This window comes from Muntiacus reevesi, chromosome 12 (genome assembly GCF_963930625.1).
Source record: "Muntiacus reevesi chromosome 12, mMunRee1.1, whole genome shotgun sequence".
NCBI lineage: Eukaryota > Metazoa > Chordata > Mammalia > Artiodactyla > Cervidae > Muntiacus > Muntiacus reevesi.
The window spans coordinates 19224150-19248241 of record NC_089260.1 but is presented as its reverse complement, the minus strand read 5'-3'; the positions used below and the strand labels follow the sequence as shown (position 1 = coordinate 19248241).

The 24092-nt window shown below is 36.8% G+C and overlaps 1 protein-coding gene across 2 annotated transcripts in view; it reads left to right on the top strand.

The window, feature by feature from the left end:
- Window positions 1–23881, top strand: part of AZIN1 (antizyme inhibitor 1) — a 31105-nt gene extending 7224 nt beyond the window's left edge. Inside the window, exons 3-13 of one of the 2 annotated variants that reach the window (XM_065902666.1) lie at window positions 6403–6548; window positions 11850–12047; window positions 13431–13604; window positions 14611–14783; window positions 16297–16431; window positions 18044–18125; window positions 18494–18568; window positions 19156–19318; window positions 20426–20541; window positions 21117–21331; window positions 21562–23881. In XM_065902666.1, coding sequence (XP_065758738.1) covers window positions 11946–12047; window positions 13431–13604; window positions 14611–14783; window positions 16297–16431; window positions 18044–18125; window positions 18494–18568; window positions 19156–19318; window positions 20426–20541; window positions 21117–21331; window positions 21562–21673 — 1347 coding nt within the window. In that variant the 5' untranslated portion in view covers window positions 6403–6548; window positions 11850–11945 and the 3' untranslated portion in view covers window positions 21674–23881. The other variant, XM_065902668.1, reaches the window with a different exon arrangement.
- The last annotated feature ends 211 nt before the right edge of the window (window positions 23882–24092 follow it).

The window sequence follows — 24092 nt, the reverse complement described above, 5'->3', positions numbered from 1 at the left end:
AATCAGGGATGCCATCCAGCCATCTCATCCTCTGTCGTTCCCTTCTCCTCCTGCCCCCAATCCCTCCCAGCATCAGGGTCTTTTCCAATGAGTCAACTCTTCACGTGAGGTGGCCAAAGTATTGGAGTTTTAGCTTCAGCATCAGTCCTTCCAATGAACACCCAGGACTGATCTCCTTTAGGATGGACTGGTTGAATTTCCTTGCAGTCCAAGGGACTTTCAAGATTAGCATAACCTAGAATAGAATTGCAGACACTGGATTCCACCCAGACCTGAGTCAGAAATATGCATTTTAACCAAGTGGCTTGTATGCTTATTAAAGAGAAGTATGCTGCTGCTGCTACTGATAAGTCGCTTCAGTCGTGTCCTACTCTGTGCGACCCCATAGATGGCAGCCCACCAGGCTCCGCCATCCCTGGGATTTTCCAGGCAAGAACACTGGAGTGGGTTGCCATTTCCTTCTCCAAAAGAGAAGTATAGTTGTCACCAATTCAGTGCCAAGCCAATTAGTTCTCACATTTTATTAGTCATCTATTCTACTTCCAGCGTATCTGATGTTTTCTCCTAAATTGGCTTGAAGATTTTAAAACTTTTCTGGGTGCGGTGTACTTGATTCCATAGTCAGAAGTAGATTCTAAGATGGAAATTTCATAGCAGGCTTCTTGTTTTAAGCAAGACCATATTAAAGGATGACTTCTTTTGTTGCAAGTCTCTTTTAATGAAAACCTAACTTTGCATTATATGTCATATTTCTAGTGGTATTTCCTCTTAGACTTGAGAAACCAATATCAGAGAGCTCATACATTGATAAATGATTCTGCCAGCTTAAGGCAGAGTCTGTAGGGTAATTAATACTGTAGAATTCAGAAAGTCTATAATTTTCTCCTCTTTTGTGTGTGGAGGTGTTGTGTTTATAGGCACAGATAGAAAATGCTAACACTATTCATTCTGCAGGTCATGGCAGCCAGAGTGACTGGCTGATTTATTCTGCCCAGGTACAGTATATATTATGTTAAGTGAAACTTTCAGTTCATGGTACTTTGCTACAGCCACAACCTCTTAATCATACAATTCTAAAATCAAAAGGTTTAAAAAAAAATTTATAGCTTCCTTGGTATGACCTAACCTGATTTGAGAACAAAAAGTGGACCTGAATCTGAGCTGAATTTGAAGCTATTTTTATTTTGACTTATCCCATTTAGTGCTAATATTCCTGAATTTTGCATTCTAGAAACATCCTTAGATATCAATAGCAGTTTTGCGGTACTAGACATTGAAATCCTGAGATTTTTCCTGTGGAGCAACAGTACTATTTGAAAAATTTTAAGTCATTCAAAAGAATAACACACTGGCCTTCATGGAGAACAGTTGGTACATAGCACTGCAAAATGTATAGTTAAATAAGCTCTATTTGAACCACATTATACTCCCAGTTGGAGAAGGAAATGGCAACCCACTCCAGTACTCTTGCCTGGAAAATCCCATGGACGGAGGAGCCTGGTAGACTACAGTCCATGGGTCTCGAAGAGTCGGACACGACTGAGTGACTTAACTTCCACTTCACCTTCATGCATTGGAGAAGGAAATGGCAACCCATTCCAGTGTTCTTGCCTAGAGAATCCCAGGGACAGAGGAGCCTGGTGGGCTGCCGTCTATGGGGTCGCACAGAGTTGGACACGACTGATGCGACTTAGCAGCAGCAGTAGCAGCAGCATACTCCCAATATTCCAGTAGGGTTTCTGTGCAGGTAGGTGGTCTGAGCTCTCGGATTGACTTTTAGAGTTAGGTTTTCAAATCTGGTAATCATCTGAATTTTTAGATAGTAATTAAGTATCTAGAAACTTTATAAATTGCTTACATAGTAAAGTTTTTTCTTTTGAATACGTGTGTGGTGTTGTGTGTGAGCACTGTAAAGATATCTTAATGCTTATCTAATATCTGATTAATGAAGGGTTCAAATTGTAGAAAAACTTTTGAGCACCTTTGAAACTTCTTAGACTCTATGCTGCAGTGGTTTTTCCAGTGGGCTAGATTTTTCAAGTTATTTTAGCTAGAGCTCTGATTATGATTAATAGATCAGCCCAGTGCAAAAATTCTAAAGATTATTTCAGAAAACCAAATTCTCCTAACCAGCTGCTTCTATTAGCAGATCTAATGATGAAGTCAGATTAATTATTAGTGTATTCCTTTTAATGTTTTGTTCCTATTGATAAGAATGGAAAAGGGATTCGATTAATTGATTTATCTAAATGGAGCCTTAAAATTTTAAATATTCATGTTCTCTCTCCTGTTTGTTAATATCTACATGCTTTAAAAGGGGCTGCCTTACCTAAGTTGAAATTATTTTATTGGGGACATAAAATGCTCTTAATGAATTTACTGTGTGGAGCTATTCCTTTGTGTTTTACTCTTGTCAGTAGGAAGGGCAGATTTTTGGCTGTCTATGGAGAATAGTTAGGGTAATTCAAAGATTCTGTGATGCAAGTCGATTGAGAATTTTTATTAATGATTGTTGATAGTCATCAAGAATCACAGTGATGAATAAAGCTCTCATTGAAACACACTAGTTTAGGGACTAGTTTTTAAAGTGTGTGTATCCCCTTGGCATGCAAAGAGCAGTATTCAGTGGTGCCTTTTTGCCTGTGTAAAGTAGCGCCAAAAAAAAAACATTCTGTATAAGCTCAATGGGAATAATAGCCTGTTACTGGATAAAATAGAGTTTGGGGGACATGGTACTCTTATTTTAGGCAAATTTAGACTTTCTTGGGAGGGCCAGATAGAGTAGCAGGCAGTGTAGACCATTCTTGAAGGGGAATAAAATGGTTCTTGGATTTATTACAGAAGATAGTTGACTTGAGAAAATTAAAGTCACTACCAATCTGTGTATTCCATTACATTCTCTTTCGTCTTTCAGAGTTTTTGAGTTTGGGGTTCTTTGCCCTGAAAAAAAACATTTCTAAATACTTAATTGTTTTGATTAGGAGTAAATAAGATATTGTGTGAACTGTGTCTTACAAACTATAAAATCTAGGTAAATTGTAGCTGCTTTTAGGCTGGCCAGTTGTTCAGACCAGCACAAGGAGCTGTTGCAAGTAAAATGCTCTCACCTACTAGAAAACACAGATCATTTTGTCCTTCACCTCCATTCCAGGGTCATCTCTGCACACTTAATTAAGCAGTTTGTCACAAGCTAACTGAAACAGCGATTTGGCCACCCTTTTTTTCTGATCCAGTGAGTAATGTGAAGAGCACTGTGGCATGAACAGAAAGTGCTTGTACAGCACGCTGAGTAGCGAAGGATCAGGCTGGTGAAGTTCAGTCTGCCCAAACCACACCCAGTACCATGAGGTCCTCACTGCCTGTGTCTAGTGACTTGTAGCAGGAGCCAAGGTGATAAACTCTTTTGGAATGCTCTGCTCTAAAGTTTTCCCACCTTTATTATCTTATGTAAGCATGCATTTCATTTCTCTAGGATTTACTTGGTATGGAGTTTTGACTTTTGTTTGACTTGTTTGACTTACAAGTTTTGTAAACTTGTAAATTGAATTCAGTTGTTCAGATGCTCGATGCAATTAAGTGCACAATCATCACAGAAAATTCTGTTGGACAACATCACTCTAGGATAATTTTACCATGAATGTGAGTAGTATTGTATTAATCTTAAAATATCTATTAATAAGAATCAAAGGAATTATACACATCTTTCTCCTTAGATTTGTCTAGTAAAAAGCTGTTCCTCAACTGTAGAGGCTTTTCGGTCTTAAATTCTTGTTGAAGAATTCTCCTGTTGCCCAACATGTTCTTAAAATCACACTCCCTGCTGTCTTCATGTGCTCATCAGACTGAAATTAATATTAGGCTTACATTAAATATATGACTATGGGTTATTTTTTGACTATATTTCTCTTGGGTGACCTTCATTCCCTAATCAGGGATTGAGCCCATGGCCTCTGCAGTAGAAACAGAGTCTTAAACACTGGAATGCCAGGAAATTCCCTATCTCTTGTTTTTTATTGCAAAGATCCTTCAATGCCCAGTTTGTAAAAAGCTGCTAAATTAGTATAGTCTCTTCTTAGCTCATCATCTGGGTTCAGTATGACTGCCATGTAATAACTGACGTGACCAAAAGCAGGATGGGATGTCCTAGTATGTTCAGCATGGCTACTAGTAGCAAACTAAAACTCAAAGTGAGATTTGCTATCCTGAGTCCTGGAAGAGTTCCTATAGGTCAATAAGAAAAAGTGAAGGAAAAACAAGACCACTGCCCACACACACACAATAGGAAAACAAAAGGTTTGAATACAGTTTTTCTCTAGCAGACTAGCAGTTTCACTCCCAGGTATGTGGCCCTAGACTGACGCTCCCTAAACTGCCAGTCAGTAAGATGGACTCTTGCGGCAGAATGTCAGGTAGCATGCTACTTGGCTATTAATTTGTGGACCAGCTAGTTTGCAGATCACGGGGTTTTTTTTTTTTAATATTTATTTATTTTGTTGTGCCGAGTCTTAGTTGTGGCAGGCCGGATCTTTCAGTTGCAGCGTGTGTCTAGTTCCCTGACCAAGGATTGAACTTGAACGCCCTGCATTGGGAGCAGAGTCTTAATCGCTGGATCACCAGAGAAGTCCTGTGGACCATAATTTGAGTAATGCTCCTCTTGGGCACATAAATAATAGCAAGAGATTATATGGTGTTTGTAAACAATATGGCCCACAGGTCCTGTTGTACATCTATAAAGAATAGTGCACAGCAGTGAGAATTAGTGGACTTCAGTCCTGTCTGTCTGTGAAGGAATTGAAACTTAAAGTTGAGCAAAAGAAGTTACAGTAGGAAAACAACAGTGATTCCATTCATGGTTCAAAACCAATAAAGCCAATGTTTTAAGGGCATATAGGGGAATAAAAAGATTAAATAACAGGGGAATGATGAAATCGAGTCTGGAACATGTTTATTCTAGAGGGGATGAGGGGATGCAACCACAACTACCCAGTAACCATGTGCAGGGGCTTCTAAGGTATTCAGTCCTCTTTACCTGGTGTGTAATGCAGTAATTGTAATGTACACATGCTTTGTATAATAAAAGTAAGTTTTTCTCTTGGTGAGGTGGCAGTGAGATCTGCCCTTGGGTACTCAAAACAATAGTTCAGTGCATTTGTTTAAAGGGAATTTCCCTGTGCTGCACCAGGAAAACTAGAAAACTTGGAATTAACATGATTATGTGTTTGTTGCTGTTGATGTTGCATTATAGTAGTTATCTGCAGTGTTACTACATTTTAATTACCACAAGGATTTACATAGTTTACTTCCACGCAGGTACACACTTGAAGAAATTTAGTCTTCACATCAAATAGTCAAGACACTTTTTTTGGTTAAGGGAGCCTAATCTTGTCAATTAATCACTTGAAATAGTATATTGCTGTGAAATTCCTTTCTCATTAAGATGTATTTTAGAACTTACTGTGAAGCATTTTGCATTGAGCAGCCTTTACCTGAACATTTCAAACTAAGCCTGTTGGGCTCATTTCCTTTAGGATTTGTGTATCACCTCCCCCTTTATATATTTCCTGTTCATTCTTGTCTTGTGTTTTTGTTTTTTTTTTTTAAGTAATTCTTCAGCAGATACCTTAGTGTTCTTACTCTGAAGTTTTTTTCAACCTTATCACCTGAAAAAGAAACTAAAGGGTATTTATTGCCATTATTGGCTCTCTTCTTACTGTCAGTGAAAGCAACCCCTGTCTTGATTATCCTAAGTACTCAAAATAGGCTGTTACTATCCATCACTTTTTTTTTTAATCCATCACTTATTTTTGATCCAGCATGGAAAATTTTTATATGGTCTTAATGATAACACAGATTTATTGGCACTTCTTACCTACCAGTTCTGGTATGTGGCTTCCTGGAGGCCTGCTCCAGACCTCATGTTTTTAGTGCCGTTGTCATCTTTCTGCTCTTGTGACCAATTATTTCTAAAGGTATGCTGTGTGGTAAGTAACATTTTTATGTGGGATGTAGAAGGCAAAGGTGATTTTTGACAGCATTTTTTCTTTTTTTCTTTTTTTTTTTGGCACGAGAGATCTTAGTTTCCTGACTAGGGTTGGAACCTATACTCACTGCAGTCTCAACCAGTGGACCACCAGGGAAGTCCTGCATTGTGTCTAGTTTTAAAACTGTGAACTGAGTGCTAAGCATCAAATGTCTATGCAAAAATAATTTAAAAAAGTAGAAATAGCCTTAGGTTTCTCCAGGGTAATAGTAGTAGTGTAAGTTTCAAAATATCTTATGTTCTCAATTTTAATGAGTAAAACTCCTTTTAGAAAACTGGTGATGTGTTACAGTTGGGTTTCCTGCTTAGATGTCTCTGAAACAGTACTCTCAGCTTTTCAGCTCTCCCTGTTCTACTTCCAGGGAGGTCTTCACTTCAGAAATCCGAGACTCATATTCATCCAGCTTGGTGTCAAGTGGGCTGTTGCTGCCAAAATTATCTTGTGATTATTTGAGAGATTTGTCAGTTTCCTCTGAAGTACAATCAACTGTAGAAGCCTTTGTAGCAGGTGTGTAACGAAGCACGTGCCCGGCTGCTGCAGCCACTCCTCTTGGAGCTTCCCTCTCAATGACATGAGGACTCACGGCCTCATGAAGGCTCCAGGGAGCAGTGTGGTTCTTGGGAACCTTTTCTTTCCTTGGCAGCTCTTCCTGAAAAATGTATTATCAAAAAACACCAATATAAGGGTGTAAATAAGGACTGTTCAATACTTTTTTCTTCCCAGCTATGATGTCCAAGAGGAAATTACATATTATAAATGTAGTATTGTGATTGCAGCAATTGTATTAGTGTAAAATAAGCTGAGCTTTCTTTCACCATATGTTAAGATGTTTATTTGTGAAAATAGCTTAAACGCTCTTGTGAGTAGAGAACATATTTTAGGGTCTGTTGATAACAGTAAATTTGGGAGCTTCTATTAAAATGAATTTGCTCTTAAGTTATAAAGCATTTTAAAGAGAACCTAAGATTTAAATGGAGTAGATTTCCTTAAGTTTAATGTGAAAATAAATCAATGTCCAGCAACACTAGACTGTAGTATATAGTGGTCTGTAACATGCTGAAACGAGTAAATCAATCCTATTTCTGATTTATACACCATTTTTGAAAATGGCACAGTGTGTTGGGTTGGATCAAGGTGAGGGAGTTTGGGATCACTTGGGCTTGAGTCTGCTGCTTTTTTTTTTTTGGTCTTGCACCTGGCTTGCAGGATCAAACCTAGGCACCCTGCAGTGGAAGCACAGAGTCCTAACCACTGGATCACCAGGAAAGTCCTTAAGTCTGCATTCTTAACAGAGATTCCTGGAAACTGCCTGTTTTCTGGATTGACTTGGCAGATCTGGCATAGAGTATAAACTCTGCTCATCCCCAACACATAAACACTTATTTTCATTCTAACTCCCTAGAACATGCTGTGTATCAGGTTTTTGGTTTAATGTTATCACCAAGTAACTATTTGCCTCTTGAAAATATTTCAGTCAAATATTTCTTTACTTCAATGCCTTGTAAAGCAGAAATGTAGATCATAAGCCTTTTTGCAGCAGTGAACTTTAAACTGTTTTTGCTTACATGTGAAGAAATTCAAGCATAGACTTCTGAGGGTATGATTATGAACTGCTTTTTGGGACTGCTTCCGTGAGATTGGGCGTAGGAAAAACTCAAGATCAGCCCACGCTTATCCTCCTACTTAAGCCTTTTCAGTTGTTGGAAATCCTGGGCTTCCAAGTGAATGTTTCATTTGAGCACAGGGTTTGTTGGCTTAAAATTTGTTAGAAACTAGCTTTCCTGAAGGTTTTTGTGTTTTGTGGATTCATTTGAGGAAACAGGTTTTTTTGCACATAGCTTTTAGTTTTTAACTGAGTCTTACATGTGGGTCACTTGTGTATGTCAAGGTTTTGGCTCCTTTTAAGGTATGAAAGAAAGACGGCCCTTTTTTTCCCAACACACTGTAGGGCATTCCTTGCCGTTGCCAGCAGAAACCGTGCTTTTCTAAACCCCCATTCTTAGAATCGGTCGTCCTTGCTCCGTCTGCCTCGGCGCCTGCCGTGGCCGGGAGTCTCGAGACCTTGCCAGGCAGCGCCCGGGAGGGTGAGCCCGGGGCAGTGCCACGTGCGCCGGCCTAGGGCGAGGTGGCGCTGGACTGGCTTAGTCAGCTGCTGTTGCAGCGCCCAGGGTAATTAAGGAAGTAGAAAGCACTGTGCTGACACCTGTCTGAGTGGTTTCAAGTGTGTCAGTCCCCAGATCCTTTTTGTCAGTCCTGCCAATGTCGCAAATTTTATTTTTTTGTCACAGTCCTTTAGTGAGTCAGATTGGGACTGGTAAACTTCAGAAGTGAGAGTTCTATTTCAGTGATGGGAATACAACGGCTCTACATGAACTCTTTAAGTCTTTCCTTTAGAGCAAGGCATACTTTAACACTTTTATTCGCATTGATAGTACATTTATTTGTCAGCTATTTTAGTTTGACCTTTACTATTAACACTTAAAATTATTTCAAAAAAAAAAATTATTTCACTTCTACAAGAGTCTTTAGTGATAGCAAATAAATGTTTCCCTGAGGTGGACAAAAGGACTTGAAGAGCTTTATCTTTATGATAGTGGTGGTTATACTGGTGTATACACTAGTCAGAATGAGGGTGTACATTACTGCATGTAAACTATTGATAAGATTAAAAAAGGAAAAAACTTTAGGGTTTACCTGAGAATTTAGGCAAGAGATATAGAAGGAACAAGGTTGTTATGTAGAAACTAGTCTTAAGAAAGATTTGAAGACTGTAAGAAGGCATGATAGGATGTTTTGGTACCATGTGTGAATAAAGTGTAGAGTTTATTAACAACTATGAGAGTTCATATGTCTAAGAAATGTTTAATTGATCTGGGGATGTCATTGTCTCTATCAAAAAGCCTGAGACTTGTGTTGGATTTATTACACTTGGCAAAGGTTGCATTTTTTGTAGATTAAAGGTTTGTGGCAACCTTGTTTTTGGCAATCTGTTGGTGCCGTTTTTCCAAGAACATTATTTTTTAGTTAAGGTATGTACATTGGGATTTTGGTGGGGTTTTTTTTTTTTTTTTTTTTTTTTGGCATACTTAATCGACTACAGGATAGTATAAGCGGAACTTCTATATGAATGGGGAAACCAAAAAATTTATGTGACTCGCTTTAATGAGATACTCACTTTATTGTAGTGGTCTGGAACAAAATCTGCAGTTTCTCCAAGGTATGACTGTAATTTTGTCATCGGCATCTCCCTAGCTAGCCTGATTTTTCTGTGCCTCAATAAAATGGAAGTGGTTTTTGAGAGTTAAGAGAATAATGTACAAAGTTTTTGGCACACTGCTATAAAAAATGTTTGCTTGCTTTTAGATTAAGCTAGTTTAGCAGGCAGTGAGATTTGACTGAATTTGTAGATTATGTAGTTTGAAAATAGTTGGAAAAAATCCTTAGGAGAACCCTGGTTCGATCCCTGGGTTGAGAAGATTCCCCTGGAGAAGGGAATGGCTACCCACTCCAGTATTCTGACTTGAAAATCCCATGGACTGTATAGTCAGGTTAGTCCCTGGGGTCGCAAAGAGTTGGACAGTACTGAGCAGCTTTCACTCAGATAACCATAACCTTACTTAGTGTACAAGAATTTGTGAAGAATGTCGGCATTCAGCAGAGAAGACTGGGATGAATGGACCTGATGTTTTTGTGACTGTTTAGGATCATAGTGTCAGAGGAAAATTAGCCTTCCTTAAACCCTGTTCAGTTGCTCAGTCGTGTCTGACTCTTTGGGACCGCGCGGACTGCAGCACGCCAAGCCTCCCTGTCCGTCACCAACTCCCCGAGTTTACTCAGACTCATGTCCATTAAGTCGGTGATGCCATCCAGCCATCTCTAGCTGAAGGAAATGGAGGTTCTTCTTGTCCTGACTTTAAAAACTACAACTTTACATTTGGTGGCAGTTGCCTGTGATGGTCCATAATTGATAACTCAGGGTTCCCAGGTAAATGCTGCGTAGAGAGTAGAAAATACATAGGAATCTGATGAGCTGAAATACTAGGCTAAAGATCTTGATTAAGTATTTTTCATTATTAATAGGATAAATTATCTTTTTGAATGTATAACCTTTATCGTTCTGTTTGTGTTAGTGCAGTTGAATATCCCCCTAAAATTGATGTTTTGATTGGTCTTACATTGCTTAAAATAAACATGTATCCTCAAGCCTAAATGTCTACTTTCTGGGCACAGATTTAAATCATTTCTGGTGTGACAATCTTAAGATTTTCTCAGTAAACTGCATGTAGTTGACTCCTTAGAAATACAACTGTTGCTGTTTTTAAAATGTTGTTTCTATTTCATGAAATTGACTAATGCTGTGGCTTATTGAGGAACTGTTTTGGTGCAACCAAAAAGCTGATACTTTTGAGAACCATTGAAATGGAATATATTTTTAGGACAAGGGCTCCACTTGAGGTGAACTCTGGCATAGAGCAGGGGGAGGGGAAGAGAAAGGGAGTAATCAAAGAGACAGGAAAAGCTGTGTATGTTGCCAGAATCTGGTCTAAGTCCATTAAGATTAATGTGGCACCCAGAAATCAGTCCCAGACAAGGAGTGACAGCATCTGTCTTGAGAACATGTTATGTTTATAGACTTTATATTAAAGTAACGGGTGTGTGTGTCCAACTCTTTGCGACCCCATGGCCTGTAGCCTGCCAGGCTCCTCTGTCCATGGAATTCTCCAGGGAAGAGTACTGGAGTGGATGCCTTTTCCTTCTCCAGGGGATAAGGACCAGTAAATTCAGCAAAGAAGATAAACTTAGGTATGGGCTGCTCCAGAGAACACTGGGTGATTTGGAGAAAGAGGGAAACTTTATTTGATTGGGTAAGAGTTGGATTCAGTATGATGCCTTTTTAAAAATCAGAATTCTTAGTAAATAAATGTTTATGATGTATATATAGGTCCCTAACTTATACCTAGTTTCAAGTTACAGTGACATTCTTGCATTTCTGGCAGTTAGCTCTTTCAAGTCAGCACTTAAGTGATTTTTTTTTTTACAACAGTTTTTTGAAGTAGTTGACCTTGGATTGCACAGCTATTAAATGACAAAGCCAGGACTAGGTTTTCTGACTTATGTTCCAGAAACATTTTCACCAAATAAGCTTACCTCAAACAGGCTTAATTGTTAACTTGATTGAACTAGCTCTGTTGTAGCTTGTGGTGTGGGATCCAGGTAGTCTGTATCAGAGCTACAGATGTCCTCCTGAAGTCTGCCTCCACTTTCACCCATTCCTGTTGCTTACACGTCACCTACTGTAGAATTTTACTTAGAAGATGTTTATCTGCAGTTACCTGGTATCACACTGGTTATGTGATTGGCAGTGATTTGAAGTTCAGACTATTTTGATTGCTTAGCTGCAGACATTTAGTTTATTTCGCTAACTAACTTTACTTAAAATGAGTAAAGTTGTTTGTGTTATATGGAAGAACCACAAAGCAAGATGAATAAAAAAGACTGGCTCCGCAACTCTATGTAAATAAGGTGATGGTGTTGATTTGTAACATATTCTGCATATGTTTCAGCTGCCTTCTCAAGAAATTTACTTGTCTTATTAAGCTTGTCTTTTTATGCGTAAATTCACATTTGCTTTAAAATAGGCGCTAAGGAAAGGATATTGGTGATCTAGTGTTTCTGAAAATGGTAAGTGATTATGCAGATTCTTCACTAAAGTAGGTACCTCTTATTAGCATACTCCAACTGACAGCTCATATATTAAGTTTAACTAATGAAATAATACAGACTTTGAAATAACTTCTATTTTGACAGTTTGTTGCATATTCTAAGGACCCAGACGTAAGGCTTGGTGGCCCGTCTCTTGTTTTTCCTGGTTTATGACTTTCGGCTTTGTGGAATACGGCTGAGATGAAAGGATTTATTGACGATGCAAACTACTCCGTTGGCCTGTTGGATGAAGGCACAAACCTTGGAAATGTTATTGATAACTATGTTTATGAACATACCCTGGTAGGTGTCATACCGGATTTCTTAAAATAGTGTTTATAATAATTTCTGAAATATGAAGCCTCATTACTGCTGCTTAAGATCATTTTTGTTTTGTACTTACTGATACAGTAAATTGTTTATTGCCTTCCTGAAAGAATTTGTTTTTGTTGGAGCTAATTTCCTATATTCCCCAAATTTGAAGAAGTGTTTTCAGGTTAGTGATATTCAGTAATAGGATACCCAAAAAGCTTTCTCTTGACCTCTACAGATGTGTTTAAGTCTTCTCTCACACCAGCAAAATCCTGCTGCTCTCTTCTGTCATCAGAATTCTTTATTGGGGGGTGAGGAAGAGTGACACTTGTCCTACCATTCGGTCTATTCTATAGTCAAACCAGTCCACAGTTAGTTCTCTCATGTCACTAGTCTTAGTCACTTTTGCAACACTTCCTGGGTCAGAACATTAAGGGTGGCAGTCTGTCTTTGGTCAGTACATTCTAATGATGTATATCTTCAAATAATGTGGATTATAGAAAATAGTAATATTTTCATGACATTTCAAACACTTTCTGAATGTTGTATGTTTTAAATAAAGATTATTTGGTCTGCCATCTAACATTGGGTAATTTATTCCCTGGATGATATGTGTAGTCATCTCTTTACCCTTAGGGTAGCTCCAGCTTCAGACTCTATCACGATCTTTTCCCAGATTTGTAATAAAAATCCATTTACTTGTTCTTTCTTTCTTTCTACGGCTTGTGGGATCTGAGTTCCCTGACCCAGGGATTGGACCCAGGCCACGGCAGCGAAAACTGAGTCCTAACCATCAGACTTGGATTTATCGGACTTGGCATTTAGTGTACTTCTGTATTTTTAAATTTAGTTTTGTCACCTCTACAGATACTACCAACTTACCTCCTTAAAAATGGATTTCTTTGTTCCCTTGTTTTAGTGTGTCTAACTGTAGTTCACATTGGGGATATGGCTTTTTGTTTAGCATTCCTTGTTCTACTCACCTTTTTAGGAAATTAGATCCTGTACTGTTAAAGGAGGTTTAACAGTTAAGGAATGCATGGAACGATATAAGTAATCTTCCCTTCCAGTCACCAGAAGTAAAATTGGAGCAGTTCTGAAGTAGAAAGTCACTCTCATTGACACTGTTTTTTTTAATTTTTTTAATCTAAGAGAATATTTTTTTATGTCAGCATAGAACAGCAAACAGTCAAGTTTAAAAAGAAACAAGTCCCCCCCCCCCCCCAAAAAAATAAATAAAAAGAAACAAGCCTTAAATGTGGTGGTATGTAAATATTTATCTTGGCTCATTTGTGGAGGAAAAGGGGAGTTCTTTCTTACTTAACACTCTGTTTTCAGTAGTTCTTATGTTTCTTTTTTTCATCACTATAATAGACAGGGAAAAATGCATTTTTTGTGGGAGATCTTGGAAAGATTGTGAAGAAGCACAGTCAGTGGCAGAACATAGTGGCTCAGATAAAGCCATTCTACACGGTGAAGTGCAACTCCACTCCCGCTGTGCTTGAGATTTTGGCAGCTCTTGGAACTGGATTTGCTTGTTCTAGTAAAGTAAGTCATTTTCATTACTTTGTTATTGAACTGCAGCATTTTAAAATTGACTAATGTTTGATGGGGCTTCCCTGTTGGTTCAGTGGTAGAGAAATCCACCTGCCACTGCAGGAGACTCGGGTTCGATCCCTGGGTTGGAAAGACACCCTGGAGAAGGAAATGGCATCCTGTTCCTGTATTCTTGTCTGGGAAATTGCATGGACAGAGGAGCCTGTTGCAAAGAGTCAGACATGACTTAGCAACTAAAAACAACATTTGGTGACCAATAGCAGTAGGAGAACAATTGCGAGGAAGTTTGACCTGTGGATGCATTTTTTAACTCATTTAAATTTGCCATTTAATGCTGGAAAGTTACAAACTTTCAAGTATATCAATGAAAGGAACGTTAAGGTGAGATGACACTCTATGAGCTTTCTTTATCTTTAATCAGAAACTTCTATTTGTTCCTCATTCTTAGCCTAGAGCTAGTTTGATCAAGTTACTTCTGATGACAGCAAGATAATATCCTAAACTGGGAGATTTCTCTGATGGTAATGACAGGCATACCTCAGAGATGCTGTGGATTGAGTTCCAGACCACTGCAGAAGAGCGAGTCACGTGAATTTTTTTATTTCCCAGTTTGTATAAAAGTTGTTTATACTATGTTGTGGTCTATTAAGTAGGCAGTAGCATTATGTCTAAAATATAATGTACACACCTCAAAAAAATGCTGTTGAAAAAAGTGGTGCCAACAGACTTGCTCAACACAGGGTTGCCACAAATCTTCAGTTTTAAAAATGGAATTATCTGTAGAGCACAATAAAATGAGATATGCCTATATACCTTTTAAAAGCTTTTTAACAGAGTATAATATAGCAAGCATTACCAGAATATGAACTGTGATGTATGTAATCGTAATTTAACCTTACATAATTTGAATTTAACCAGAAAATAAAGGTATATGGCAGTGACTGAAAAGTAATGAAAGCTTACCTTTTAGATGACACTGTTTAAAATCTGTTTTTAGACTGAAATGGCTTTAGTGCAAGAATTGGGTGTATCTCCAGAAAACATTATTTACATAAGTCCTTGCAAGCAAGTGTCTCAGATAAAGTATGCAGCAAAAGTTGGAGTTAATATCATGACATGTGACAATGAAGTTGAATTGAAGAAAATTGCACGTAACCACCCAAATGCCAAGTAAGTGTAAAATTAGGTACAAAGAAATATTTTTTTACCTAGGATTTGGGGTTGTCTTTAGTCTGGGAAGAGGGGGAGGCTTTTATATAGAGCAGTGGTATATGTTGTAATTATTGTAACTTACTACACGGGAAATACTACTAGCATTTTTATTGGCTACTTCTGATCCTTCACGGGCAACTGGGATGAGATAAGGGCATTTTGGGATATAATTTGTGTATAATGTTTAATTCAAGGAAGAATATCTGGTTGGCAGAATGGTCAAATTAAAGCTATGGTTATATTTTCACAATTATATTAACTATTCTAGTTATTTGTCACATTGGGAACATAATGTGTTTTGCTTAGCTTTTTTCCTTCTAGCTGAAGGTTTAATCTGCCCTTAGCCTCGGTTTCTTAGATGGTTGTCCTTTGTGTCAGTGTCTTAGGAACCTAGTCCTTAAGTCCCTTCTCTTCAAAAATGAGGTTTAATGTCTTTACTTGTACCTTACATGGGTCCCAAGATTTATTTTCTAACTAAAAACTTTACTGTTTAAAAACAAAAATTTGGGACTTCTCTGGTGGTCTGGTGGTTAAGACTGAGCTCCCAATGCAGGGGGCATGGGTTCGATAAGTTCGCCATGCTTTAAACAAAAAACAGAAATTTTAAGGCAAAATAAATATTACCATGAACTGGTATATCAAGAGGATTTTATATAGAATATGCTAAAAGTATATTAGTACAAAATTGCTTTTTAATAAGTTATTGTGTGTTATATGTTACCAAAAATGTGTATAATGTCCATATTTCCTTATATTGATAATTTTCTTACTTTAATGGTATTCTTTGAAAGGTATTCTGTAGGTAGAATAATTTTGCTTTTACAAATATCAGTTTTGTATAATTGTTTTTTAAAGTGATTTGTGGTTACTCAGAGATTGCCTGACAGTCTTGATCACTGTCATGGTTGTCATGGTTTGGAAGGAAATACCAAATAGATTTGAATCAGTAGTCTAAAAGGCTGCTATTAAGATACGTCCAAAAAATGTTTTTTTCTTGTTACATCTATGTGATTAATTGGAGGAATGGTTCCAAATAAGTGGTAGAAGGTTAACTAGCTAGAACTTTTTTAGGAAATTTGAAGCATTTAAAGTGCTCATAGTTTTTACTGAAAGACAGTAATGGCATTGCTATTCAATTTAGTCTTTCTAGGTGGATTTAGGGACTGATGGACTTCATTTGAAAGTAATGTCGTCTTTCATTACAGAGCCCAACCGACTCTTGCTGCTACAACAGAGTCTTAACTTCCTGCATTTTCCAAATTCCCATCCTTGTAAGCTTCATGCTTTAGTCCCTAATTGCTAGTTTTTTCTCTATACAGGATTGTTTTTCATTAGGTTCACTTGATTCATCCGACGCTGGATTATGGAGCGCTGACAACATTATCAACACACTTCCTACAATCTTCAGGCTTCACATGTGCTGATGATGATGTAAACCAACTCTGCCCCAATCATCTTCCCCTTCTCTTAGGGTCTTACTACATATTGCAACAGAAGATAGTATGGGAGGTGAAGAGGGTAACCTGAAGTTTGGCACTACCCTGAAGAACTGTAGGCATCTTTTGGAATGTGCTAAGGAACTTGATGTCCAAATTATTGGAGTTAAGTAAGTAGTTTTAAACTTCATTTTGTGGTGATAATCTTAGTCTTTCTGTTTACCAGTTTAAGTTTTCTTTTGTATAAATGCTAATAGATTAAATTTCTGATTTACTATACATAGTTTTCTTATTTTAGGAAAATAAATGTTTATCCTTTATACTATTTTGTACTTGTATGTATCTCCCCTTCACCTAGTAAAGAGAAAAAATAGTAAATAACAGTTTGGTTAGTAATTTAAATCACTTGTTTTTAAATTGAATGGAAGGATTTACTAGAATTCTGATGAACACCAAAATGGTTGTTGGACATGTCATTTCAATTTTTCTTTTTCCCATTCCAAGACTTTTTATTTTCCCCTTTTTAATCCCTAAGGGGCACTTCAAAAAATCAGTAGACTATTTTACCCTCTCAGTTTTATATATGAGGAAACTAAGACCCAGAGAATTAATGATTTGATCATAGTTTCCAAACCATGATCTGAATCAGATTTGGAGCAGTGACCGCCAGATTTTAAAATTGTTCCTAAAGATGGATAAAGAATCACCACTGTTAAACTTAATTCTGCCTTAGCTGACAATATTGACAGTATTTGAGAGTTTTCATATTTCAGTTAATTTTATTGTTAACACACAGGAAAATTGATTTGAGGTGTATTCTGTGAATTTTAACATTTTTGTAACCACTGCCACAATTGATACGGAAAGGACCATATTTTAATTAAATTTTTAAATTTAATTTTATTTAATTTTTGGTCTTGCAGCATGGCTTGTCAAATCTTAGTTTCCTGACAGGGTTCGAACACAGGCCCCTGCAGTGGAAGGGCAGAGTCCTAACCACTGGACCACCAGGGAATTCCCTCGTATTTAAATAGTCTGAATCTTTGATAAGTATCACTATTAATGAGCGGTACTAACAATTATCAGTATTGCTCAACTGAATTAATGTTCACTTTGTATTTATTACTCAATAGATAATTTTTTTTAAAAAGATTTGTGTTTGGCTACACTGGGTCTTCATTGCTGCAAGCTGGCTTTCTCTTAACTCTGGAGAGCAGAGGTTACTCTGACTTCTCTTGTTGTGGAGCACAAGAGATGCTTGGGCTTTAGTAGTTGCAGCTCAAGGGCTTAGTTGCTCTGTTGGATGTGGGATCTTCCCAGACCAGGGATCAGGCCTGTGTCCCCTGCCTTGGCAAGTGGATTCTTAACCACGGGACCACCAGGGAAGTCCCACAATAGATTTTTATATTTTCAGGTAGAATTGTGCATTCAAAATTGAAGATTTTGTCACCCAGTTTTATTGGGTGATTGTTACTTTTAATAAAGTAACAATTTATTGTTACTTTACCATATAAAAAGTATGTCCCTATCTGATAGCTGTGAAGTATAACTGATAACTTATTTTTTTTTTTTTTGATAACTTATTATTTAAAAAATTATTACCCAAACACTGCCTTTTTTAAAAGGCTGGTATTGTAACTTGGGTAATTAGAGGTTCATGTTTCTGATGCTTTAAATATTGAGTAAAGTTAATGTGAATATTCTGTGTGTGAATGTGGTGAGTTAGAAAGGAAGGGCCTCAAATTCACTGCAGCTTCAAATTTATTACTCTTTGTCTTTCAGATTTCATGTTTCAAGTGCTTGCAAAGAATCTCAAGTATATGTACATGCTCTATCTGATGCGCGATGTGTGTTTGACATGGCTGTAAGTTTTTCCCTTAAATTATTTTGATATTTAAGCCAAGATGTTATTTAAGACAAATATTCAGCTTTTTTCCTACTTCTAAAGTATTCTGATCATACTTATTTATGACATGCACATTTTAAAAAATGGGTGTAGAGAGATGCAGTAGTTACTTGTATATGTCTAAAGACAGTACAGACAATAGCAGGAAAATATAATGAAATAATCCGCTTCTGTTAGTAGAAAGCAAGAAATTTACAAAAGGTCAGAACAGAGATTTTTTACCTCCCTTAGAGGATTTGTGTGTGTGTGTGTGATGTCCCTATATGCATTACAATTTGGAAAAGTGTTTAAAGATTTCCTCCCCCCACCCCCTCCTGCATCCCTAGGGAGAATTTGGCTTCACAATGAACATGTTAGACATTGGTGGAGGCTTCACAGGAACTGAATTTCAATTGGAAGAGGTAAACATTGTTCAGTGTATGGACATACTGGACTAATCTCTCATTCTTTTCTACTTACATGGTAGATTTGTAGACTAGAGTTTTTAGAGCAGCAACTAAAGCTGTAACATTGTATAAAATTTGTAAGCAAATGAATAGGTAATAGAAGACCTTAGAAAAGTTTAAACTCTGTAGCATAATTTTATCATGGAATATGTGTGTGTTCAGTGCTTGATGACAACGATTAATTCATTCATCACTTAAAGAGCTTGAACTGTTTTGTCCAGATACACATCAGTTCTCACCTTCCTCCGGTATAGAAACTGATTTGAAATTTTGCTCCTTCATCCCTAGTGACTTGAATATAGAAACAATGACTCTTCAATCACCAGGAGCCATTTGCCACTGGGATTATAACTTTTTAAATTAATGCCATTCTGATAGTTAGAAAAACAACTTCGATGACTTGAAAGCCTGCTTTATTTCTAAGCTTCATAGTCTATAGTTCAGCCACTTAATTTTCCTTAAAAATTTAATTGCTGTCAATCTTTTAATGTGAATTATCTAATCCAATATTAAAACCATAATGTGGGTTTTAAAACCCATAGGTTAATCATGTTATCAGCCCTTTGCTGGATGTCTACTTTCCTGAAGGATCTGGCATCAAGATAATTTCTGAACCTGGAAGCTACTTTGTGTCTTCTGCATTTACACTTGCAGTTAATATCGTTGCAAAGAAAGTTGTTGAAAATGATAAGTTTTCCTCTGGAGGTAAGTTACAAAGTTTATAGTTTTCTGTTAGTAAATAATTCTAATTAGTTTGAAGATGAGTTCATCAGATACTATCACATGTAAATATAATTTCGGACATTTGGTGGGTTATGACGTTAATGGGTGTTCTTCATCCACCTGTAGGGAGGGGCTAGGGAGCTTTTCAAAATGCCATAGTTAATGTCCCACTCCATCAGACTGTGTTCAAAGCTGATGTTTAGATAGGCTTATGTTAGATAAATTTCCCCAGGTGATTGATTGATTCCCTTTAAGAACCAGTACAATCTCATCCCTATCAAAATAAAATAATTTTCATATCTTAAAATTTATTTGTTTTGTTCAATTTTGGTTATTTTTCCAGCATAGATTAGCTTGGACTGCTTTTGAACTTCTTTTAAGTGGGATCTTGTATATTCTTCTGTAAGACAGCTCAGTATAATATTTGATAGAGCATTTCATTTTACATTTATTTATTGCCAATTAATATTCCACTGTTTGAATGCATATACTTTGTCTTCAGTCTCCTGCCATGAATATTTGATTGTTTCCAGTTTTTGGCTATTAAGGGTAGAACTACTGTTACTGCATTATTATACAGTACTACAAGTATTGTGGACATTGTTCTTAAGTGAATGATGTAAGAATAGAACTGCTGGGTCAGGGAGTAGGTGTTCACAAAGATTTCAGAATGGTGTTGCCATTTTACTCCTCCGCTGGCGGTGTATATATGCAGGTTCTGATTGCTCCCACCTTTGCTAATTTATTTTTTTGGTCAGTTTTAAATTGTATCCACTCAGTAGGTGTGTGTTGTGGTATCTCAGTGTAGTTTTAATTTACATTTATTTGGTGAGTAATGATGTAGAGCAGGGTTTTTTTTTTTTTTTTTTTTAATGTGTTCATTGGTCATCCTCCTTGGTGAAGTGTGTTCAGTATTTTAAGTTAACAGTTTTAAGTTATGTCAGTATATTATCACTGTTTATATCTTGAAAAATGTGAAACCTATGAGTCAATTCTATAAATAGTAATTCAGACTTTGATATGCCTTTTAGCTGTTTTACTGTAAGTTCATCTTTACTTTTCCTGTTTTTGTGGTTTTTTTTCCCTCAGTAGGAAAGACCGGAAGTGATGAACCAGCCTTCATGTATTATATGAATGATGGTGTTTATGGTTCTTTTGCAAGTAAACTGTCTGAGGACTTGAATACCATTCCAGAGGTTCACAAGGCAAGTTTTATTACAAATAATATAAAACCTGCTTATTTGGCAGTTTCTGAATGGAGCTGTTATTTTTAGGATGCATTCCAGTTTAAAAATTGTATTTATTTTGGGATGTGCTGGGTCTTCGTTGCTCCACAGGCTTTTCTCTAGTTGTGGCAACCAGGAGCTCCTAGGCTGTAGAGCACAGACTCAATAGTTGGGGTGCACGAACTTAGTTGCTCTGTGGCACATGCTGTCTTCCCAGATCAGGATTGAACCTGTGTCTCCTGCATTGGCAGGCAGTATTCTTTGCCACTGAGTCACCAGGGAAGCCCTCATCCCAATTTCAAAGAAATATTTTAGGATGGGAGAAGATTGCCCCCTTTTTTGAAAGTTTGTATTTCTCTGAGTCCTGTTAAGTCTTTTGTTCTCTAAATTGCTGCCTTAGATGGAGTTAAGGAGGAGTATCACTGCCCCTGGCTCTAGGCCTTTCTTCAGGGGCACATTTGATTTGAAATGGTGAAAAAACACTCTTACCCACCTTCAAGTTCATTGCCTGCCTGAGTTAAAAGCTTAACAAAAGTTACTTTTTTGTCCTACAGAAATGCAAGGCAGATGAGCCTCTGTTTACAAGCAGCCTTTGGGGTCCATCCTGTGATGAGCTTGATCAAATTGTGGAAAACTGTCTTCTTCCTGAGCTGAATGTGGGAGATTGGCTTATCTTTGATAACATGGGAGCAGATTCTGTACATGAACCATCTGCTTTCAATGATTTTCAGAGGCCAGCTATTTATTACATGATGTCATACAGTGATTGGTAAGATGGATTTTTATTTTTTTTTTAAAGCAGATTGGATATTTGAGGTGACAGGGTTTGTTAGTTTTAATTCTATGATGAATGCACAACTTAAAAGTATTAACAGAATGATCTTTTAAGCATAATTGGAAGACCAGTTATTTTATAGTTCTTTTCATTGTCCATTTGTTATGTGATTTTATGGTCTTTGTGCTTAAATTCAAATGTCTTGATTTATTTTTTTTCCTTAGGTATGAGATGCAAGATGCTGGAATTACTTCAGACACAATGATGAAGAACTTCTTCTTTGTGCCTTCTTGCATTCAGCTGAGCCAAGAAGACAACTTTTCCACTGAAGCTTAAGCAGGCATTAACGCTTCTGTAGATCTGAAGTTGCAGGTTAATAAGCTTGTCTGGTCTACATTCCAGTGTGGAAAAAATTTGAACAATCTTAGTCTGTTAATTCTCTTGGAAACAAAAACTACTAGTAATAGCTATTTGGGACCAGACAAAATCAGCTCTATAATTCACTGGGGGTAATTGGGAGATTAAGATAATGTATCCAGATTTAAACCTACCAGTTTGCCCTACCCCTTAAGCGTTTAAAATAAAATATGCAACAAAATGGATGACTTAGTGGAGATGGAAGCCCATTAATTGGGTTCCCCATTAAACCGTTTACATACAAGTACACAGTTTTTATACTAAGGATTCGTGTTAAAAAGTCTTGTAAAGTTAATGTCTTTCACCCAGATATATCAAATGTCAGTGGAAGACCAGTGTGACTTCATTAGATACGTTTAGTGTATTTAGAATGTGTAAATTTGTGCTTTGAACTGTAGTTTAATAAATGTAAAATTGCATCATAGTATTTGTTGTATTTGACCTAATGTAACCCTTGTATGATTGCAATAAAATTTTGTGTAGATTTTACTGTTTTTTCAGGCTAAAATTTTGGGAAAGGGGCTAGCTAGCAAAGGTAGTTTTGAAATAGATGTGTATTTGGGCTGTTTTGAAGGTTATTTTCCTTTATAGCCCATTTAAGTTTAGTTTGGCTTAGTACATTTTTCAGTTATTTAATTAGTAATTTAAGTAAAATGTTTGGTAAATCATTGTGAAGTTCAGATTAATTATGGAGAGTTGATGTGCAGTAAGCATGATGTTTAACAATTTTAACACCAAAAATGTTAATCCTGCATAAACCAATTGTAATAATTAATAGGTGTTTCTGTATAGATAGAATGCGTAGAGTACCTTAGTAAATCTTTGAATCACAAATCTTTTGGCTGAAATGGAAGATTCTATTAAATACTCTGAATAAACTTTGGGGAGGGAAATGCAGAAAACTCTGCTGCGCACTAAATCTTAAAGAAGGGCTACATCTATATCCAGAAACCTGATGCTCCTTTGCACGGAATATTATTTAAATTCAGAGTTGTGAGGGGGATGGGGTGAAGCACACCTATTTTCAATTTCTTGATTGCAGTGATTTCAACTAGGGCTTGTTTTGTTGTTCACTTAGTTTCCTGTTATTTCCCATTTGTTCAGCAGCTTAGTGTAATTAGTTTTCATTCTTTTCATACTAAAATTTTATGGTGATTGGGGAAGTGAGTTAGAGTCACTGACAGTTGTTGCCAGGAATTTGCGTTGTTCATGGCTAGTATATTAGAAATCCTAGATTTCAGAATCACAATAGTAATAAAGTAAACAACAGGGGTCATTTTTTCCTAACTTATTCTATGTTCAGACGTGGAATTTCTGTCTCCCAAGAGGAAATGTGACTTCACTTTGGTGCCAATGGACAGAAAATTCTGCGTGTGCTACATAGGAGAAGTTCGGAATGCACTTAATAGCTGGTTTTTACACCTTGATTTCAAGGTGAAAAGAAATTGATCATGAATCTAATAAATTTCAATCTCTTAAACCAGTAGGTGCTTAATATTTTTGATTTGATTAATTCCCATTTGAATTTTATGGGTTCTATTAATTGAAAAAGGACTCCAGTCCGTTGTCATCTAATTACACTTGGAATTTTCCAAGGTATAATGTGGGGTTTTATGCAAAATTCCAAGCTACCATGCAACTTTTTTTAACTGTAATGAGGAGGAGGAATTGTTCCTAACCTTCTTTACATGTTGTGCTTTTTGGTTCAGAAATGCCAAATCTTTTAAGAGATGGTACAACTTTGAGTCCTTGGCTTGACTATACAACTTTGAGCTTCATGGCATGTCAGTTTTGCCGTATTTAAAGGAGAGCTATTCTGTGTATAACAGCTCAGAGTTGCAAGTACCACATGTGAACGATATGGTAACTTTAAAAAATGTTTGTGTTGTATTTGAAGACTGTTTGCCATAAATCTAAAGTTTGATCTTAATGTATTTCAATTTGGTATGCTAAAAAAAAGTACTGAATTAATGTAACAATCTTTTTTTAAAAAAAGATCAATATTGTAAGTTCAGAATTTAACTGAAAATATAAAACCCAAATGATTTCTATATAGTAAATTGAACTGTAAAGGTAACTTGTGTGTGATTCTGAATACACAGATAAAATGTTTTTAATTCCTCCTTACGTTTTAGTTTTGCTTTGGCTTCTGTTGCGAAAGAGTTGAAATTTTACTTACAGCTTTGTGTACATTGACTTGCAAGCATTCTTTCAGTATCTTACTTTATTACATAGTAACAAATTGAATCTGGTAAAATTCTGGGTATTACATATGGAATACTGAAGACTGATGAAATGAATATATATATGTGGTCACAAAGATTTTTCTAGGGTCACA